This window comes from Pagrus major, chromosome 10 (assembly GCF_040436345.1).
Source record: "Pagrus major chromosome 10, Pma_NU_1.0".
Taxonomy (NCBI): domain Eukaryota; kingdom Metazoa; phylum Chordata; class Actinopteri; order Spariformes; family Sparidae; genus Pagrus; species Pagrus major.
In genome coordinates, this window is record NC_133224.1 from 15,045,983 (window position 1) to 15,066,156 (window position 20,174).

The 20,174-nt window shown below is 40.0% G+C and overlaps 1 protein-coding gene across 2 annotated transcripts; it reads right to left on the reverse strand.

Annotated features, from left to right (window-relative positions):
• Positions 1-3,208: 3,208 nt before the first annotated feature.
• Positions 3,209-18,558, reverse strand: ache (acetylcholinesterase (Yt blood group)). Of its 2 annotated transcripts, none has more exons than XM_073475357.1 (8): positions 18,126-18,558; positions 16,612-16,835; positions 16,253-16,513; positions 14,886-15,108; positions 14,075-14,284; positions 9,500-9,689; positions 7,053-7,231; positions 3,209-3,330 (listed from the first exon to the last, which is right to left on the reverse strand). In XM_073475357.1, the coding sequence occupies exons 1-8, from the start codon at positions 18,556-18,558 to the stop codon at positions 3,209-3,211; spliced, it is 1,842 nt and encodes a 613-aa protein (XP_073331458.1). The 2 variants fall into 2 exon arrangements, with proteins under 2 accessions (XP_073331458.1, XP_073331456.1); XM_073475355.1 differs by having other exon boundaries at positions 9,500-9,692; positions 14,039-14,284.
• Between the last annotated feature and the right edge of the window lie 1,616 nt (positions 18,559-20,174).

Genomic DNA, 20,174 nt, shown 5'->3' on the forward strand with positions numbered 1-20,174 from the left:
AAGATATGCACATAATCTTTCAGGGCTGTGTAGTAATCCATATCAGCTTCTAGTATCAGTTAAGTAATCGGTGGCTCGGGCTACCTAGGTGCCCTGACATGAGGAAATTGTGTCACGTTGAATATTTTGTTCAGCTTTTGGCACAATTTACAAATTTTTTTTACTATTTGCAAATGATGATACAGTAGAAATTAATAAAGAATAGTATAATTAAAAAAAAATGAGAATTGAAGTTGAGAGCCTGTTTCCATAAATTTAAGTACAGTCTTTATGAGCAAAAAATGTAACCCTTAGCCAATTGTTTTGTATGTATGTATTTTTTTTTTGGTTGTTTGTTGTGTTACTTTTAGGTAACCACACACTAAATTGCTGGAGTTACCCTTTAAGTCACCAGGGTTATATTTCAATGTCACTGACAATCAAGTTATGTAACCCAGTGCAGCTATGTTTTGAGGTGGGGTGGGGGAAAACAAAACCTGGGTGGAGCCCCATAAAATCATGGTTCATCCCTGAAACCCAAATCTGAGCAGGATATTATAGTTTATATTATTATTATTATTATTATTATTATTATTATTATAGACTGGTAATTTGTGTCATTTGGAGTGTTCCAACTTTTTTTTAATAACATTCTAATGTTTTGTTACATTATCAGTGCCACATGTGTAAGCTTGAACTCACATACACACAGTCTTTAGAAGGACTGGCATTATGTAATGATGTATTTCTCTGACTGTCTTTTCATCTTTCCATCACATCTCCACCTCTCCTTCTGCCTTCTCCATCTCCCCTCTCTCTCCTCCTCCCCCGTCACTTTCTCCCTGCTTCATCTCTCTACCTTTCCAACTTCATTTTTCATCCATCAATCCATCCTGTCCTTTTGGTTGGCAGGGCAGAGGCTGAGCCAGCACTCTGTCACATTATCCTGCTGCTAAGTGAATTACTCTGCCTCCATTAGACTAACGAGAAAGCAGGAGGATGGAGAGAGATGGGGGAAGGGGCAGGGACGGAGAGCACGAGGGGGAAGGGGAGGAAGTGGAAGAGTGATGCAGCTGAGAGATGGATGAGAAAGGAAAGAGATGAGAGAGCTGATGAAGAGAAGAAAAGTTAGATGAGGTGGAAGGAGAAAAAGAAATGAGAGGGGCTATAAAGAAAGGACAGAAGAGTGGGAATAGGAGGTCTGACACAAGAGTAAGAGGGTGAAGGAGGAGGAGGGAGTGAAGGATGAAAGGAAGTGAACAGGAAAGACAGGAGGGTGGGTGGAGGTTGATTAGAGATGAAGATGAGAGTCGGAGTGGAGAAGATTAAAGAAGAGGAGGGTGGCCTGGGGAAAAGCAGGGCGAGGGGCTGGTCAACAGGACTGTGACTGAGAGAAAGGAACAGATGCAGGAAGAGAACAGAGGACAGAGGAGATGGAGGAGGGATGGAGGATGGGAAGATTAGCTAGAGATGGTGGAAAGGGAAGAGAGGGGTGGGCAGTTGGTGGAAAAACAGAATGAAGGAAAAGAAACAGGGAGAGGGGGGACTAGTAAGATAAATGACGGGACAGAGAGATGAGGCAGAGAGGGAAATGTGTCATACAGAAATGATAATGTAATACTGCAAAGCTGTGCACAACACTGAGAGGATGACACACACACACACACACACACACACAAACACAAACACACAAAATTCAGTGCAGTGTTTCGGTCCAAGATTTTTAGAAGGACTGAGGTCATGAGTCCCATATTGTATTTATTCAGTTAACTCTGAAACATGGATTTCTAAATGCTGTTTACTGTAACAGACCTTTCCACACTAAATATCTATAATAACATTTTGGTGGTGGAATACTGATTTTTTTTTAACTTGTAGTCACATTTAAATATATTGAGTTTAAAATACTGAATGCAGCATATACAATTCACACTATGCATTATTATTATTATTATTATTAATATTATTATTATCATTATTATTTAATTTGGATTAATTTAAGAAGTTTCTTCTAGATTGCTAAATGACCCAATTTCCCAGAAAAAAATACATATGACATGACCTCAGTGAGCTCAAACCTGAACCAGATAGATATCTGTAATGTTCTCTGCTACATTTTCACAATCTTTTTAAACTCCTTTAATCACTTCCCCTTTGTATTTGTACAGAAGAGGATCAGGCCCACTGTAAAAAATCAAAGGACTTTAAACGCAGAACTTATTTTTTAAAGTGGCCGTTATCCTATTCTGTACATGTGATGCATTTGTAGGCATATTTTATCTTAAATATTTTATATTTGAAGTTTTTTTTGCAGTATCAGTAGGTATTTCCTGTTCTAACTTTCAAGGTGACTTAAAGTGAAATTTTGAAATGTAATCTAAATTAGGCACCAATCATTTAGGCTGAATGTCATGCACCAATTACAGTACAAATGGAAAGATCTATCTTACAAACCTACATTCACATCAAACTAGCATAAAGTCTACAACACTTCAGTGTAACCCAGCTTATGGCTTTACCACATGAGAAATACACAAGGCCAAGTGAAGCAGAACAAGACAGGTAATGCAGATAGTGGGCATAACAGTAGTATTGAACAAGAACAAGAGTAAAAGGCATTGACAGAAAGGTGAGATAGAAATAAACAATGCTGTTGAGTCCAAAAAACAAAACCCTGATATATTGTAAAGATGGAATCCTCAGAAAACAAAAGAGGAGTGTAAGAGATCAACATAAAGACAAGAGACTCTACAGTTAACCAGCAGTGGTAGTGGTGCAGTGTTATGGGTCTGTTGAGATTTGACTTAAACAAGGGGGTTTAAAGCCACACACACACACACACACACACACACACACACACACACACACACACACACACACACACACACACACACACACACACACACACAAACAAACACACACACACACCCGAGGTATTGACACATCTTTGACATTTCCAATATTACACTATTTTGAGGACAAGTTCCCACCATAGCCCTACATTTCCACAGAGACACACATAAATAAAATAAACAACACATAAATAAATAGTATAAATAATAGTAATAAAGATTAACAGTGCCTGTGTTTGTGTGTGTAATGAACCAGAAAACAAAAAAACTTGTATGAAGTTAGACTTCACTGAGGGGCTATGGAGGAAAATGGCCGCGCTTCTTCTCTCTGCTTCCCCCTTTCTTCCCATCATTCTCTCATTTCTCTGCCGAGGCTCTCAGAGGTCAGTGCAGCGCTCCTGCTTGCTGTAGTGGTCAAACTGGCTCTTCCAGTGCATCATGTAGGAGGACCAGCGGTGGAACTCAACCTTCCACTGACGCTCTGCCTCATCTATGTTGTCTGAAAGAAGAAACACAGAAACACAGCAGAAAGAGTGGTTAACAGTTGAGCTTTTATAGCGTGTTGGAGTTGAACTAATGTGTCATGATCACAGGTTCTCCATTGTGTTGATATGTTGCCAACCTCTAGAGGGTTTAAGTAAAAAGAGCCAGGGCGCTGAGAGGACATAAATGCAAAAGATTGCAGAGGACAGCAAAGAGCAATGTTTTACTGTGACTGTGATGGACAAATACTGATAACTGTCATAAAAGTCATCCCTGAAGTATTTCAGCTTATCCTTCATCCTACTTCTTGGGACCAAGCAGTAAGCAACCTGTTCCAAAAGTGGTGTTTAACACTTTTGTTAACTTTAACTCATGGGGTACAGGTTACCTGGAGACTAAGGTTGCTTACACCTGTGATGAGCTACTGAAATAAAGGCACACATACTAGAGGAGACATGGAGATACTAGCCCTTTTCACACAGAGACGCTGCATTATCGCCGCAGCGGAGGTTCAGCTGCACCAGTGTGTAATTCATACAGAAAGCCAGCGCTGCGGATCCAAAAGAGGCGTGACGGTACACGTCATGATGATGACGTCTGAGTGTTTTTTTCAACGTGTTTCCCCCGGTATCCTCCTGTTAATCTAAACATGTACCCGCTGACTGTTTATAATCATATGGATGCTGTTATAATGTTTTGTGATTGAGATCCAAGACAAACACACTTGGTGAGTTAAAGTTTTTTGCCGGGGACAGACGCAGTTTTTCGGGCAGAAATGTGATGAAGAGTCGGTAGGACAGACAGGATGACAGACAGGAGGACAGACACTTCTCCATGTATAACTGCGGTATTTTTTTCCTCATATAAGTTGCCAAAGACACTACCTGTTACTACGTTACTGTTGTTTGGTCCTGTAACGTTGTTTTGTGGGACATTTCTCTTTATTTTGTTGAGTGAAGGATCTGTATAGTTATCAGACTGTCAGATCGACACGCCCCCGCTCCGCGCCGCCGGCTTATCCATTCACACAGGTTCGGTTCGCCAGTGCTGCGCCTCTGATACTACCTCTGATACTACAAATAATGTACATTCTCTTAAAAATCATCTGTAGTCTACCACTGTTACGTGATGTATAGCAATAGAAAGATGTGTACTTTGCACCTAAAATTCCCTGTACTAATCATCCTAATGGGTAGATGTGGTTTGTGATATTTACTAATTAATCTTACAAATGTAACATATATGTATAACAGTGCTGGTCCTGTTCCCATATCTGACTGTAGACTATAAACATGTGCCAATTAGCCAGATGATGTTATTACTGACATTTTTAACATCTCACTCTCTCAGAGAGTGCTTCCAGGAATTTGTTGAAGTTCTCTGCCAGCCTGGACCCTCACCAGTATGCATCCAACACCAACTGATCCACATAGGATGCCATATCCACTTCCCTCCACCCAGTCTTTACACACATTGACAATAAAAAAACACTTACAACAGAATGCTATTTGTTGTTATTGTTATTTTGCAAGAATTCCATCAATTTTAACAACTGTGACACAAACTGTATTCAAAGAATATCACAGTTGTATGAAATTGAGTCTAATTATTTGAGGTAAGGACACTTATGCCTTGCACCTGATTAGACAGTCTGAAGGCAAAAGGTTAAAGTATCTCTCTGGAGTTTTATTTAAAATGTTTGTATTTTTCACTTCACTTCTGAGAATATTTTACATATGACACGGGTTTAATGAAGACAGAGAGAGAGGTCAAGGTCGGCAGAACAAAAATTGAAAAATAAGGACTATGATAAGGCCAGGGCGAAGGCTTTTAAAAGGTGGAGAGACCTCTGAGAGTTAAAGGGCTGCAGACAGATGCAGAGGTTGCTGTGTTTCTGCCTGACTGGTGGGTAGTTTTAGTGTGGCTATAGCTGTGTCTCAATTCAGGGGCTGCATCTTTCGAAGGACCCAGCCTTTCGAAGGTGAGTCCTTCGGAGGTACCTTCGAAAGCCGCGTCCACCGTTGTTAAATGGGATGGTTCAGCCTTCGGAGCATTTCCTGGTTGCGTCACCAGATGTTCCCGCCATTACCCTTACATCACGATTTCTGCCGTCCAGGCCCGTGAAAGTGACGATCTACACCACTTGATGTCGCCATTTTCTTTCTGTCTTTCTTCTTTTTCGGGTGCGCAAAGAATCTTGGGAAATGGGAGGCCGCGAAGGATAGTAGCGGTGCATCCTCCAAAAAGAGGGAAAAGAAGGCCGCATTTGTGGGGTGCATTTGGAGGAGCCTTCGAATTGGGACAGCCTTCGCGCGGGGTTGTGACGTAATTTGCTTTCAAATGCGCCCTTCGAAGAATGCAGCCCCTGAATTGAGACACAGCCTATGTTTCACAGAACCGGCCATGAATTTGGGGACAGAGTTTCTGAATGAGCATTCATAGGATGGGTGCGTTTGTTTGGCCTCAAATTCAAATATCAACAGTTTTTCCCCAAAATAAATGACTATACCTTTGAGTATGGTGTTACCAGCAGACCATTCATGCTGATGTACACTGAAGCAATATGTCATCTTTGTATAACTTAATCAATCACATTACTGTCTCCATACATCCATGTGCCAGCGACCATTTTATGAAAATCGTTTATCATAAATTTAAATCAACATTGTTTCTGCCACTCAATGTAGCCTAATATTTTACAGTACTATTCTAAGGCAAACTAGAGATAAAAGGTAAAGAGACATGGTGAAGGCTGTTGCTTGCATTTCACACTTAAATTTTTAAGTACAAAGTATTGAGATGAAATAAGTTAGAATCAAAGGCGGGGGCAGTTAGCTGGCTGGCTAGCTAGCTACCCCCGCAGACACAGAAACCTGTGTCTTACGTAAAATATTCTCAGAAGTGAAGTGAAAAATACAAACATTTTAAATAAAACTCCAGAGAGATACTTTAACCTTTTGCCTTCAGACTGTCTAATCAGGCGCAAGGCTTAAGTGTCCTTACCTCAAATAATTAGACTTCATACAACTGTGATATTCTTTGAATACAGTTTGTGTCACAATTGTTAAAATTGATGGAATTCTTAGTAAAGACTGAACATATTCCACTTCTCTGGCTGACAGGTTGACCCTTCATTGCACAACATGAGACTAATAGCCTAAAATCTAATATATCAAGTATAACAATTAGACAGAAAATTTGGATTTTCAACAAAAGGTGGTGTTAGTGGTAAAGAGCCCATCATCTCTTTGATCATGTGACAACCAGGTGTTCTCGCAATTATTTATGTCACAGTATGTGTATATATTGGAAATTAATATTAGCTGATCATTATTGGATTTTTTAACTCTCAGCATCAACATTTGCAGCAAAAACTCAGTATAGTGTGTTTTTTCTGACCTTTAGTTGTTGCATAAATAATGTACTCCCTCAGCAGAGGATATGACTATTGGCTCATGACTATTGTTTATAAAGTGACACTATTTCCAAACTGTTTAATTAGTAAAAGGCACCTTTTTAACCAATTTCAAAGCTGAAACTCTGAACAAAACCAGAGCAAACAAGTGTGCAGCATAAGTTACCATGGTGATCTAGCCAGGTAAAACAGAGCCACCTTTGTGACATTTAAAACTAAGGCTTTAGGCTTAATATTCCATGCTAAGTCATTAATCTTGCTTTGTAGTACACCTCTCAGATGTCATGTGTTGAGAAGTAGCAGTATTAAGAAGCCGTGTTTACCAGTGATGTTGAGGAGGCGTGGCAGGAAGCGGTTCCAGAAAGCACACATCTGGTTCCTCAGACCTTTGTGGATCTTTAGTGTTTCAGTGTTGAGTCCAACATGTTTCTGCTCACTGATAGTGAACACAGGCCAGCGCTTCTTGCTGTCAACCAGCCCGTCATGGTTCACATTGGGATTTCTGAAAGGAGGGAGAATGAGGGCCAGGTAAAAGAGACACAGTTATAAAAAGGAGGGATAATACAATTGAAAATAGATAAAATGGAATAAAATAATGATTTTAAACTTTTAAACTACACTCAGTCGCCAGTTATTTAAGTCCACTCAGCTAAAAACAGAGGTTGTCAAATTCAGCAAGAATTAGCCGTATAGCCAAGCAATGTCAGTGCTAACACTTAGTCTACTCACTTATGGTATAATTTTGCCACCAGCATCGCTAACCTGAACAATCAGTCAGGTTTTTACAACAAATGTACAAGCATGGCATGGCACAGAGCAAACCTATAAAAGGAACATGTGATTGTCTGGGTAGGAAAGGACAATTTTTACACCAAAAATATGAGGGTTATTTTTCAAATACAGGTGAACCCGCTAAAAATAGGTGATTGACTCTTTGACATGGAAGAAAAGGACACTACAACTGTTATAATTACATTTAAAGCATAAATTATTCCTCCAAGTTGATAGTGCAGATATTTATTTACATGAAAATCTTCAAGATTATTACTTTAAGAATATTTTATGATACTGTGGTGGCATCTACACAGTGGTCTACTGGGGAGCTGGAAGTACTGAAAGAGAAGAAAAAGACTTAACAAGCTAGCTCTGTCCTGGACCGTCCTCTGGACTCAACAGAGGAGGTGGGTGAGAGGAAAGTGTTAGCCAAGCTTACATCAGTCATGGACAACCTATCACCCCCTGCATGACACCGTGGTGGCCTTCATTTTTCCTATATACTTTTTCTCACTACACATTATGTGTGTATTACAATTCCGAGTGCAATTATCCTGTGTAATTGTCCACCTTGGTCATATTTGTACATGGAAAGTGAATAGAGTGTATATATTCTTTTTTTTTTATTAACAGTAGTATTGAATTTGTTTCTATTATTCTATTGTGTATTCTATGTTTGCCTTTTATCTTGTTTCAATTTTCTCATCTTTCAAACAACCTGTAAGCTGCTGTAACGAGTGAATTTCCTGGGTGAGGGATCTATAAAGTCTTGTCTTAAAAAAAAAAAAAATGTCTTGTGTTCAGTATGACACAGTTAAAGGAGATATTATGCTAATTTCCAGGTTCATAGTTTTATTTTGGGTTACTATTGTCCAGTGCTGCAGCACCATATTCCCCCTCCATCTGAAATGCTCTGGTTTAGCTCCTGTCTCTTTAAATGTATGTAAAGAGTTTTTGTGTCATATTTCATGTGTCAAGTGTAAGTGTCATGGGATAACCTTCGTTGTGATTTAGGGCTAGATAAATAAAATTGACTTGACTTGTATCTGACCTGAACATTTGATCACAAAAGATGAGATAATGTCAGGATCTGTCAGACTGGGCTCAGCAGATGACCTATTAAATGGTGATGTTTTCCCTTCATAGGTTCACTCTTCCGCCTCTTTAATATCTACCTGTTAAGTATTTAGGGGCCTCTAATTGGACCCAAAACAAGACCAAGTGTTACAGTCGTGCTAGTGGCTTGGTGAGATTGGGCACAGTCTAGCTAAATGCTAATGTGAGCATGCTAACATGTCCACAATGATTATTTAAACATGCTAAAGGGATCACCAAAGTTAAGTACAATACATTGTCAGGCCACCATGGATACCTTCAAAAAATGCTGTGGTAATTCATACAATAGTTACAATTTCTATATTAAATATGTACAGAGATACTTCAGTAAGATCCCCAACTGTCAACCTAATGGTGGCACTCAAGGTGAAGTCAGAGAATCACAAAGGTCAGCGGGCTTCATCCTTTAGGGACCATGAATGTCTGGGGGGATCAACAAATTCATTCGAATTCATCATCAGGCCACCACAGACATCTGTGTCAAATGTCATAGACATCCATTCAATATATTTTGAGCTATTTGATTATGGACCAAAGTGGTGGACTGACCAACCAACCAATGCTGTGGCCTTCCCATCACACCTGGGAATGCCATGGGAGTCCCCAGAAGTAACAGGATGATTTAATTGAGGATAAAATCTTCTGGACTATATGACTTGGCGAAGCTTCCACAACTCAGATGAGCAGTGGGAATTGTTTACTTTGTTGGAAGCAGACTGTGTAACATCTGGTCTGATCTGTAACTGACCACCTTCTATTCTGTAGCCAGGCAACCTAATCAGGATGGTGTGTCCTCTCTTGTGTACACAACTCTCTCTGCTGCTCATTATAGTTAATATGTATATAGCAGATTCATTCTTTCCATTCTGTTATGCCTCACCCAGTTCGTGCAAAGTTGGCCCAATATTTCATCATGCGTCGGCTCAGCTTCTCCTCCTCTAGGGTGTAGTTGAGTCTCTTTTCCAATGGCAATCCGAAGACAAATTCAATCTCGTAGCCATGGATCACACCCATCCACTCTGGCCAGGCCAGGTTGGACGCTCTGTGGTCGAATAGGTACAGGTAGACACCTCCTCGAGAAGGAGCAGGAGAAAAGGACATGTGGTTATTTTTTACACACTGCAAAAGTCTGACATCACCATTTTCTGCCGATGCTGGTAAAGTTTTTGTTTGGTGGATAAATCACTGTCTCTACAGGCATGAGTCATTTCTTGATCATTTATTTTTCCTTTGACCTTTTTCTTAAGTGCCTGAGTAAATTTAAAACCAAAATTTGATCTTGTGTTGAGTGTTTAATATTGTAAAATTGCTAAAGGCTGTCAGAAATCTAGGGGGAAATGAAAACAGTAATGAGAAAAGTTTTTTTAAGTACGTTTTTTTTTGGACCTCAGTTCTCAACCCAGTCCTTGATATTGAGTATCTGCCAACACTGAGACCCATGTGATATATTTCAATAATATACAGTGGTTTTCATTGATTTTAATTTTTTAAATTCTTAATATTACATCTGTTCAGTTCATGTACATTGATGAAGAATGATGTATGCATAAAGTGTGCTTTCACATTCAGTTGTTGAAGGATTAAAGATTAGGGGACCAGTATGTAGGATTTTGTGGCATCTAGTGATGAACTTACATACTACAACCAACTGAATATCCACTCGCCTCAGCCTTCCCTATGGTGGTTGCTAAAAATGTGAGAAAGGGCCCTCTCTCAAGCTAGTGCTTGGTACGTCAGTTCTGGGCTGCTGTAGAAACAGGACAGTGAAACATGGCAGATTTCATGGAAGAGGACCTGCTCATTCTAAGGCAGTGGTTCTCAACCCTTTTTGGCCCAGCGACCCCCTATCCATTATCTTAGTTCCTTACCGTCCCCCATCAAATAAAATATAGGCTAATTGTCTTCCCTGAATGTTGATATTTTTGTCATTATTTGTGTATATTTATTTTTTAATTATTTATATTCTTATTACATTATTATTATTCTGTGAAAGCCTTAAAAAGCATGTCACTGAATGCCAAATAACAGATTTGATTTAAAGGTACAGTGTGTAATATATGGAGTATTTAGCGGCATCTAGTTGTGCGGTTCTAGATTGCAACACTCACTCGCTCAACCCTCCCTTTCCGGAGAGGTTGGCGAAGCTCCAAAAGCTACGGTGGCCCTCATGGACAAGAAACTAATTCTCTAAATACGGTCTCGTTCACAACAGCGTCGAGTATTTCTACTAATTCAAGTGATGAGGTAAAGATGTATGTAGTTATTTAGTCTATAAAACTATAGGTTATAACTAAAAAAAAAAAAAAAATCATTCACAGAATGTATTAACTCGGTGATGTGCTGACTTGTCAGTTTATCTGTCACACTAAGCCATTACTTTGACTGTCTTTGGCACACTCCCAGCCCTAAATGTCTTAGTTAGTTATCGCTCCATGTGTTCTCTCGCTGCAACAGACAAGGAATACATCTAAATAAATCTTGCTTACGTAACATTACCACCAGCTCTCTGAGAGGCACAGACAGTGTGTGCTAATATTTAACGTTATACGTGCCGGCATTTCTTTTCAGTGAAACTAATGTACTGCTATTAAACATTGTACACTATGTAGGTTTTATACCATTAGCAGTGGAGGGAAATATATATTACGGTGTGTTGTAATCTTTAACGTTACTCTGACCTGTCCAGCAGAAAGCAGTACACATCTGTAAACATTTCTCTATCCTCAGAGATTTCCATCTGGGAAAGGCAGCTCCAATGTTTATTATTGTTAATGCCCTCACTTGTCCCGATCTCTAGCGTCTTGGAGTTTTCGTTTCTTCGAGAATGATTCGCGATCCTGTCATTTTTCTTGTACAAACTAGTATGATCATCCATACTTTATCAGATTGTGATTTCAAACTTCTCACAATACAGATTGTTTAGCAGGAAACAGCAGCCACTCGCTCTTCTTCTTCTTCGTCTTCCAACCAGGTCATTTCCAGCGCCCATGCGAAACGTCAAAGGCCCTCACTAGCAACAGGTTTGTCCATTCTGGGCTACTGTAGAAACATGGAGGTGCAACATGACGACCTCTATGGACAGAGACTGGCTCCCTGTTTAGATATAAATGGCTCATTGTAAGGTAATGAATTCACAACAACTCTTATTTTTGGGTGATTATAAACTAAATAAAACATACTAATAATTTTATATTCCATTTCTCCCAAGTCTGTTCTGCTAGATGCCACTACATATTACACACTGTACCTTTAACTGGACAGTTAGAATATCATTATCATTAGTTTCTCAGGAAGCAAAAAAGTGTTACTGTGAATACAAATTATATTTGAGTGTTAACCAAATGCAACATTAGAAATTTGACATTTAAAATTTAATTAGGTATCACAAACAGCAGCTAATCAGAAATGCTGAACAAGAAGCATTATTATTAAATGCAGTCATAAAAAATAAAGGCACCTAAAGAGAATAGTTTTACAGTGTGTTTCTGGATGCTAGACACAAAGGTGCTTTCACGGGATGTCCGAAAGCGGAATATTCCACTTGTTTATTGGTAAACACAGTGATAACACAGCGTTCACGGTGTATCACTGGGAAAAATCATACTTTCAAGAGGAAGAAACTCTTCACCCTCAATGGTGAATACCAAGGAAGAGTTGACACGGTAAAGGCCACGATGGTGAAATTTTGAATTCTGACAGTTATTTGAACATTTGAGACCGGTCAAGACCACCGCTGATAACTTAAAAATCATTGGTAGTGTAAATATTTCCCCCAGCTAAAAAAAAAGAAAACTCACATTTGATGTTTTGTTATGATTTTCCTTTGATATATATGGTCTTGGTCTTGTCTCGGTCTCGACCTCTAAAAGTCTTGGTCTTGTCTCGGTCTCGACCTCCAAATGTCTTGGCCTTGTCTCGGTCTCGGTACTCTCTGGTCTCGGTAATGTCTTGGTCTCGGTTGGTTGACTACAACACTAATGTGCAGCTTCCCCTTGCACAGCCATAACAGCTCTAACCTGTCAAGGCATGGTCATAAGACCTCTGGAGGTGTCCTGCAGTGTCTTGCACCAGGACATTTGTTGTGGATCCTTTGGATCCTGTATTTTGGGGGGTTGGGCTTTCATGGAATCAGAGTAGTTCTAGCACATCCAACAAATTCTAGATTGGGTTGCGATTCGGGCAATTTGGACACTGTCCTGCTGGGGGGGCACTGCCATCGGGAAGTGCTGTGGCTGTGGTGTAACAATGACGTTTTTCGTGGGCTAACCTGGAAGTTAGCATTGCCCTGGTTCCCTTGACAAAAACCTTTGGAATTTTTTAACTGAATTTTGGACTTTTGCTGAAAATAAGGTCTATGGCGCATAAGTTTAATACTTAAGAGGTTTTGTTCATCAAGATAATCTTCACAGATGAACACCACTTTTGAGATTTTTGAAGCGTAAGTTAAATTACTAGAATTAAAAAAGCTAATGTTAGGCTATAAACAGACGACATAGCGGTCACATGATTTAAACATCACCACAACCTGTAAAGACGGACTAGTGAGTAGATGAGTCTCTGTGTTCGGTGTGGTGACGTTTATGTCCCAGACAACCTCTGTAGTCTCATTTAGACACTTGTTAGCAACCGCCATTTTTAAGATACGCTAGTGATTTATAAATGCATTGTGGGACATATAGTAATGTATTTTATGTCTTAAAACAAAACATGTAAATATCTTAACCCTGTGGTAACCAAGGACCTTATTTCAGGTATTTGACTGAAAACCAAATTAAAAAGCTCTTAGACTTTCAGACGAGGGAACCAGATATGCAAAAATGCTCATCAATTTCCAGGTTTTAGGACTACAAACTACACCACTCTATGAGTGGGTGTTCCTTGGTCCACAATGGTGTTTGGATGGGTGGTGTGTGTCAGTAGGAATGCAAGGACCCAAGGTTTCCCAGCAGAACTTCGCATTGTAACAAGATGATCAATGTCATTCACATCACCTGTCAGTGATTTTAATGTTGTGGCTGATCAGTGTACATATTCCAGCCATATACTGGGATTTGAGCTAGTCTTGTTTACCTACTAACTGCTAACTAATATGCTTCTCTGTACATGTATTTTCAAATACAGTCATATTGTAGTGGTGTTGTAGAAGTTAATTTAAAATTACAAATATTTAGAGGTCATGGTAAATTACTTTAAGAATAGAAAAAAAATGAATATTTTTCACAAATTTTGATTTTGATGAGGCCATGAAGAGGCTGACATAAGCTGAGCTGATACACGAGCTTATCTAGAGGACAGCACAAAGTTCTGTCCTAAGAGTAGCTTTCAGGTTTTACAATTTCTCCACTCATAAAGTTGTAGAGTAAAACCACACTCCTCTACTGGTGACAACTGAATGAAATGGAGCATACACATATGTTACCTGGTGGGTTTCCTCCACTGTTTATCACCCCGGAGCTGGCTCCACCCATGTTAGCCTTGAGGGTGTTGTGCTGGGCGTAGGAGCGAGCAAAGTGAGCCAGTGGGCAGATGACGTTGTGGTCACCCACAATGTCATCCATGGCGTCACGGTTCTTTAACCCGTTATTCTCATCCATCCAGTCAGTATACTGTAGCACCACCGCCTCCAGGCCAATATCATTAGCATGTGGTACACTCAGCTTGACACCTGAAAGAGTGATGTTTAAAGTTTTAAGGTACATTTTCAGATGTTTTAAATTTGTGATGTTAATCATGGCGGTAATTGTTTTGGTTTAAATTGATTGTCGATTTACAGTTCTCTCTTATAAGTCATACAGAGTCAACGAACACCTGAATGATATGTCATAACAGAATGACCATAGAGAACTGTCAGTCTCTGCGGTTTATAAATTATTGCTTTACTTCTGGTGTAGTGGTGTGTGACTGTTTCATGTAACCCAAGGCACATCTATTTAAATCTCACCAAATCAATTACCAAGGTACGCACACACAAATGTAATTTTTATAAGACAAATTTTACCATATAATTGAACACGGAAGTAGTGAACACATAATTATTTTATGGATAATTAACTCGAAAACACTGTGCTGGTTGCTGTGACCGCAGGATCAATCTATGCTCATTTTTTCATGAGCTTTGTGTAACTTTGATTTACTTTCGTAGAGCGCACCACAAATTCTACTTCAACCTGACCTCAAATTAGAGCAGAGCCTTTTCTTCAACAGAATTTTGCAGTATTCTTTGTGTCTCTATCCATTCTTTTCAGCTGAGTTGGGCTGAGCTTCACCTTCCAAGAAGTCCTCTCTGGAGATGAGGCTCTCGTTGTCCTTGCTGAAGCCTGGTGCGCCATACAATAGGAAGTAGGAGCCTTCATCCTGGTTGACCCCAAGCAGAATCTGAGTTTCTTTAAAGTTGCCGGAGTTGAGCATGGCCTCGGGAGTGTCGGGCAGAACCTCGCCATCCACAACAGGCACAAATGAAAAGCGGAAGAGGGCTGACCACGGCAGGACCTGATCAGAACAGGATGACAGGTTCATGTACCAGTGGGATAATCTGAGTGACTGTGAAATAGTTAAGGCATGCAAACACACAACAAACCAAATGTCACATGACCGAAAATGGGAAATTAAATGTTGAATAAAATGGGTTAAATGTTAAATGTAAATTGACATCTGAAAGTCTCCAGCATATAAAGACTGAACTTATTGAATTTTCAACACTGCAATAAATGTGATTTAGAAGTCAACAGAAATAAATAAAGAACTGTCAAATTAGATTTCTTCAGGTTTCTTGTTTGGGGTGGGCAATATGACAATCTAATTCCCTGAGACAATAAACTGTTAATACTAAGGCATCTATCCCTTTAATATTTTGTAATATTAGAATATTGTGGGCAATATTGTAAATCAATGATCAGGACTAATTTATGACAATATTTGATGTTCATACGATCTTTAAAAGTGATGAAAATGCTTTATTTGTCAGGTATGTATCTTGCTGGATTAGTCAAAAACAGACACAAACAAGTATTCTTGAAGTTGAATCCAAGTCCAAGTAATCCCAGTAATTTAGAATTTAAAGGAATAGTTTGGTGTTATTCTATACTTGTCTTATTGTCAACAGTTCTCAGGGAAGGACGCAAACCAACAGTGTGTTAGTCTGTCTCTTAATATTTTTTGACTTCCCTACCATTTCTGTGACACTATATCTCAATTTCCTCAAACAGGAGGAAATAGTGAATTTGTTGGGGACTATTTCCATCAGTAGATTATTCTACATTATGTACTCTGGTCGTTTATTTGAGTCAGTGTTGATGGTAATAAAGGAATATGTCACCTAGTGTCTCAATGATGTGTTTTTATTTTTTTCTAATGGATAGCTTCACAAAACAACTAACAAAATCACAATTTTATTTTGACAACCAATAACTAGCCAAACTAAAGCAACATGGGTCAAACTACCATCTCTCAGGGTCTACATGGTTAAAAATAATATAATATTTATGCATCTTATAATGGGGAAACTGAAAACGATGTCAGCAAATTATTTGTGAAAGTGAGCAACTGCATTCCCTTCTGAAACTGCCTGTGTTATGGCCTAAAAAGGAGAATGAATGGAACTTCACAGGCTGATTATTAATTTAGTCTGTATTACCTGCCACTCCTGGTCGATGAGCTCCTGCGGAGTTTTACTGCGCAGACAGTCAACCAGCTCGGTGTCATTGCCTCCGTTGCAGCCAACCAGTTTGCCCAGCAATGTGGCCCGTCTGCGGGCCTCAGCGGGGCTGACCGAGGCCCAGGGACAGTTGGGGACTCCACTCTGAAGGATGGCCCTGGTGAAGGTAGGCCGGCTGTCTGGAGACAAGAGGTGGAAACCGACCGAAGCACCACCAGCACTTTCACCAAAGATAGTCACCTGTTTGAGATGTAAACAGAGGGCAAATAGAGAGATCAGGATCAAAATTAGCTCACACTTGTGTTTTTGCGTAAAAAAAAAGAGAGAGAGAAACTAACCTGTTTGGGGTTTCCACCAAAAAAATGGATGTTGTCTTGAACCCACTGCAGCGCCATCCTCTGGTCCAGCAGACCCACGTTGCCAGGAGCCTCAGAGGAACCATGCAAAGCGAGGAAGCCGAAGGCACCAATCCGATAGTTCATGGAAACCACAATGACCGTCTCACTGTGAGCTAGGTAACGGCCATCATACACGTCCAAAGAAGAAGAACCACTGTAGAACCCTGGACATGTTAAGTATCACAGTGAAGTATTAACCCATTGTATCACAACAGAGAGAAACTTTGCTGTCTGAAACACCAGGAGGAGACCAACATTAGAATCCACCATCCAGTACATTTCTAATTGACAGAGGTATCTAAATGTGTTTTTATATGGACTGAATCAAAGACTTTGTTGCATTAACCCTAAAATAAAATGAAACTTCCTGGAAATACTGTTACAACATCAGCCTCAAAACTGACCTAAGCCAGTAAGCCTAGGAACAGAAACTCTCTCCTCCATGGTAAATCATATAACCCAACAGCTTTCAAACTAGAATTAGTCTTGCTGTTGTACACCTCCATGCACCAGTCAAGTTGCTGTTCGTGAGCTATGATGTTGAATAATAGCCAAAAAATTGTTTGAGGAACATTATGTCACAGTGAAGTTGACCTTCAACCTTTTGAATATAATATATAATAATATACAATATAATTCATTCTTGATTTATGACCAACAAATGTGTTTTGTGAGATCACAGTGACCTTGACCTTTGACTACCAAATTCTAATCACTGGCTGATCTATTCATCCTTGGGTGCTTGGGTCCAAGTAGACATTTATGCCAAATTTGAAGAAATCCCTTCAAGGCATACCTGAGATATTACATTCCCAAGAATGGGACAAACAGAAAGACAGACAGACAACCCGAAAATATAATGCCTCACGCTATGACTATCATCAGCACAGAGGCTTAATAAAAAGTTGCCTACATTACCTAATGCCAATAAGCCACTGAGTCACATCAGTAGAGGCAATTTATAAGATTACACGCAGCCACAAAAGGCTTTATGCTCCTTTTTTGCATATGCAGTAGTAGACCTGTAAACACACTTCAATGTGTACCATTGATGGAGTTACCCTTTTAACTTTAAATCTTTTATACCCCTTGCTGAAGTACAAGGCACATTCTGGTGTACTTACACACTGTAAAATGTGGATTTAAACAGATGATTATAGATCATATACGTCTCACCTTCAAACAATAGTGAACGTGAATTTTGAACAAAAGGTTGCAGCCCTGTTCATACATGTCTACTAAATGAACTTACAAATTATTAGAGATTATGAGAGTCTTGTTTTTTGCATTTCTCAATACCTATTGTCAATATTAGCTGGATACTATTAATGCTCTTAAAAGAGGCTTTGTTTCTGTTTTTTGCTATGCACTGCTGACCCAATGTCCTCACTGGAAGAATGAGTCATGTCTAACCTATTTATATTTTGAATCATTCAGAAGTCGTGACCAAGTACCTCCGCCGTAGATCCACACCATGACAGTGAGATTGTGTGGTCTGGGTGAGGAGGGCACCCACACATTGAGGTACAGGCAGTCTTCACTCATGTCTCTGTTGGGGTTCCACATCTCGCTGCCCTGGAAGCCTGGGAATGATGTGTCCACAAACTGGTAGCAGGCGTTGGGGTAGGACTTGGCGTCATGCACCCCTGTCCACTGATGCTTGGGCTCAGCACGACGGAAACGCCGCTTTCCTACAGGCGGCTCAGCGAAGGGAATGCCAAGAAAAGCAGTGACGTAGCTGCGGTCAGGCACTGGTAGGCGGATGCCACGAACTCGACCAGCACGTGTCTGAACGATGAGGTCTGCCTCACTCTGGGATGAGCAGGTGGGGATGAAGATAGACAGGAGGAGGATTGGGGAAAGGAGGAGAAGGATGGAGGTCTGCATGATGGCTGGAGCAGTGGTCGTGGTTTCCTCTCCAATCAAGGAGGGTAGGGTCTGCTCTGCTTCCCCGCTGCTCTACAGAGAGAGAGAGAGGGGGGGGGGGGGGGGGGGGAGTAATGTGATTACAGTAAACGAGAGTGATTGAGAACAGACTGAATGAGAGAGGGAGAAATCAGATGAGGGAACAGTAGGAAGTAGGAAGTCTGGAAGTGTCATCAAGGTAGACCAAAGATTAGTTGAGACAGGCAGAGAGCCCATATCATAATTATAGATTACTTTTTATATGTGTAATACAACACACATCTCTCGCCCTAAGATGGAATCAAACCTTCTTTATTCAGATTCATCCAAAAGGCTAAATCCTCTTAGAGTGGTGAATCAATCAAAGAGTTTGACGGCTATCTGCCATTTAGATTTGCATACTGTATTGCTTTCGTACAAGTGGAAATTTGCCTGACGGTGGTGCTTATCAAAATTTAGGTTATCTTTTTTCCTGACATTGAAACATGCTCTCTCATTGATTACGGGGAAGCAAACTATGTGATCAATCAATCAATCAATCAATCAATCAATCAATCAATCAATCAATCAGACATCAAACTGCAACTCCAAGCATTATCAATGTTTTAAACAATCCCCTGCCCATTCTATACATGGCCTTTGCTGTGTGATGATGCAGACCACAACAACTGTGACGGGCTTCTCCTTCGGTGCTTAGCGCAGGGGCTAACACAGGGGATTGCTTCCTGTAGTTTCCCTCCTGAACTCTTCGGCTGTTGCCGTCCCTCCTGACTGGCTGACTGCTGCTCTTCTTGGGTTATACTTGTCCTCCAGAGCAGCTCTTCACTGCTGGAGTGTCTCTTTGCTTAAAAGAGCAGACAGGCCAGGAGCCTGAAGGGCGAGCAGCCCGGTAGCACGAATCGATTTGACTTAGTTGTTTAATCGAAGTCCATGATTTGATTCTCAATTCATTTTTTTCTATCCAGGGCTATCCTATTGTTAGAACTGTCATCTACATTTTCACAATGTTCTTTAAAAAGGTAGGGGTATTTACAACAGCAGTATGACTTTATCCTGGTGCTATTTGCAAGTTAGGTTTAGACTAGTTCAGATAATAATCACCAAAAATAAAGACTCCAGAGTTCAATAAAAAAATTACCAGCCTTCCTTGATTTAACAATAAACAACAAGAGATAGAAATTCAGTTTGTCACAAAGTTTAGTGTCTTAAACCTGTCTAGAGTAAACCATCTTCTCAAGTACATTAAACAAGAATCTTTGGCAATGTCATCAGTTTAGTTCAGTTCAGTTTTTCCTCTACGAGTGAACCCACTTCTCTTTAATAAAGGATCTCTGAAACATCTCAGACCAGTCAGCTGTTGGACAAATTGACCAATGAAAAGCTGGTCTAAAGTCAAGCCCACAGTATTTTTCCTGTTGTTTTCCTGTTCCTATTAAAAACACTCTGATGATTGGTAACACATTACGTGGCACATTTAATGAGCAAAATCAAAAGCTGTAGTTGTAAACTTGACAGGAAGGAAAATAGTAGATTAGAATAGAAGATTTTTTTTCAGACAGGATCTCAGGATTTATCAGGAGGAAATCTGCTTCACACCA

What these genes read in the sequence shown, in the direction of transcription:
- ache (XM_073475355.1), bottom strand. Translation starts at nt 18,558, where the DNA reads ATGCAGACCTCCATCCTTCTCCTCCTTTCCCCAATCCTCCTCCTGTCT. An exon ending in GGTGTGGATCTACGGCGGAG is followed by an intron (nt 16,836 to 18,125) that starts GTACTTGGTCAC and finishes TAACATGTCCAG; the next exon opens with GGTTCTACAGTGGTTCTTCT. An exon ending in TCATCGACCAGGAGTGGCAG is followed by an intron (nt 15,109 to 16,252) that starts GTAATACAGACT and finishes TGTTCTGATCAG; the next exon opens with GTCCTGCCGTGGTCAGCCCT.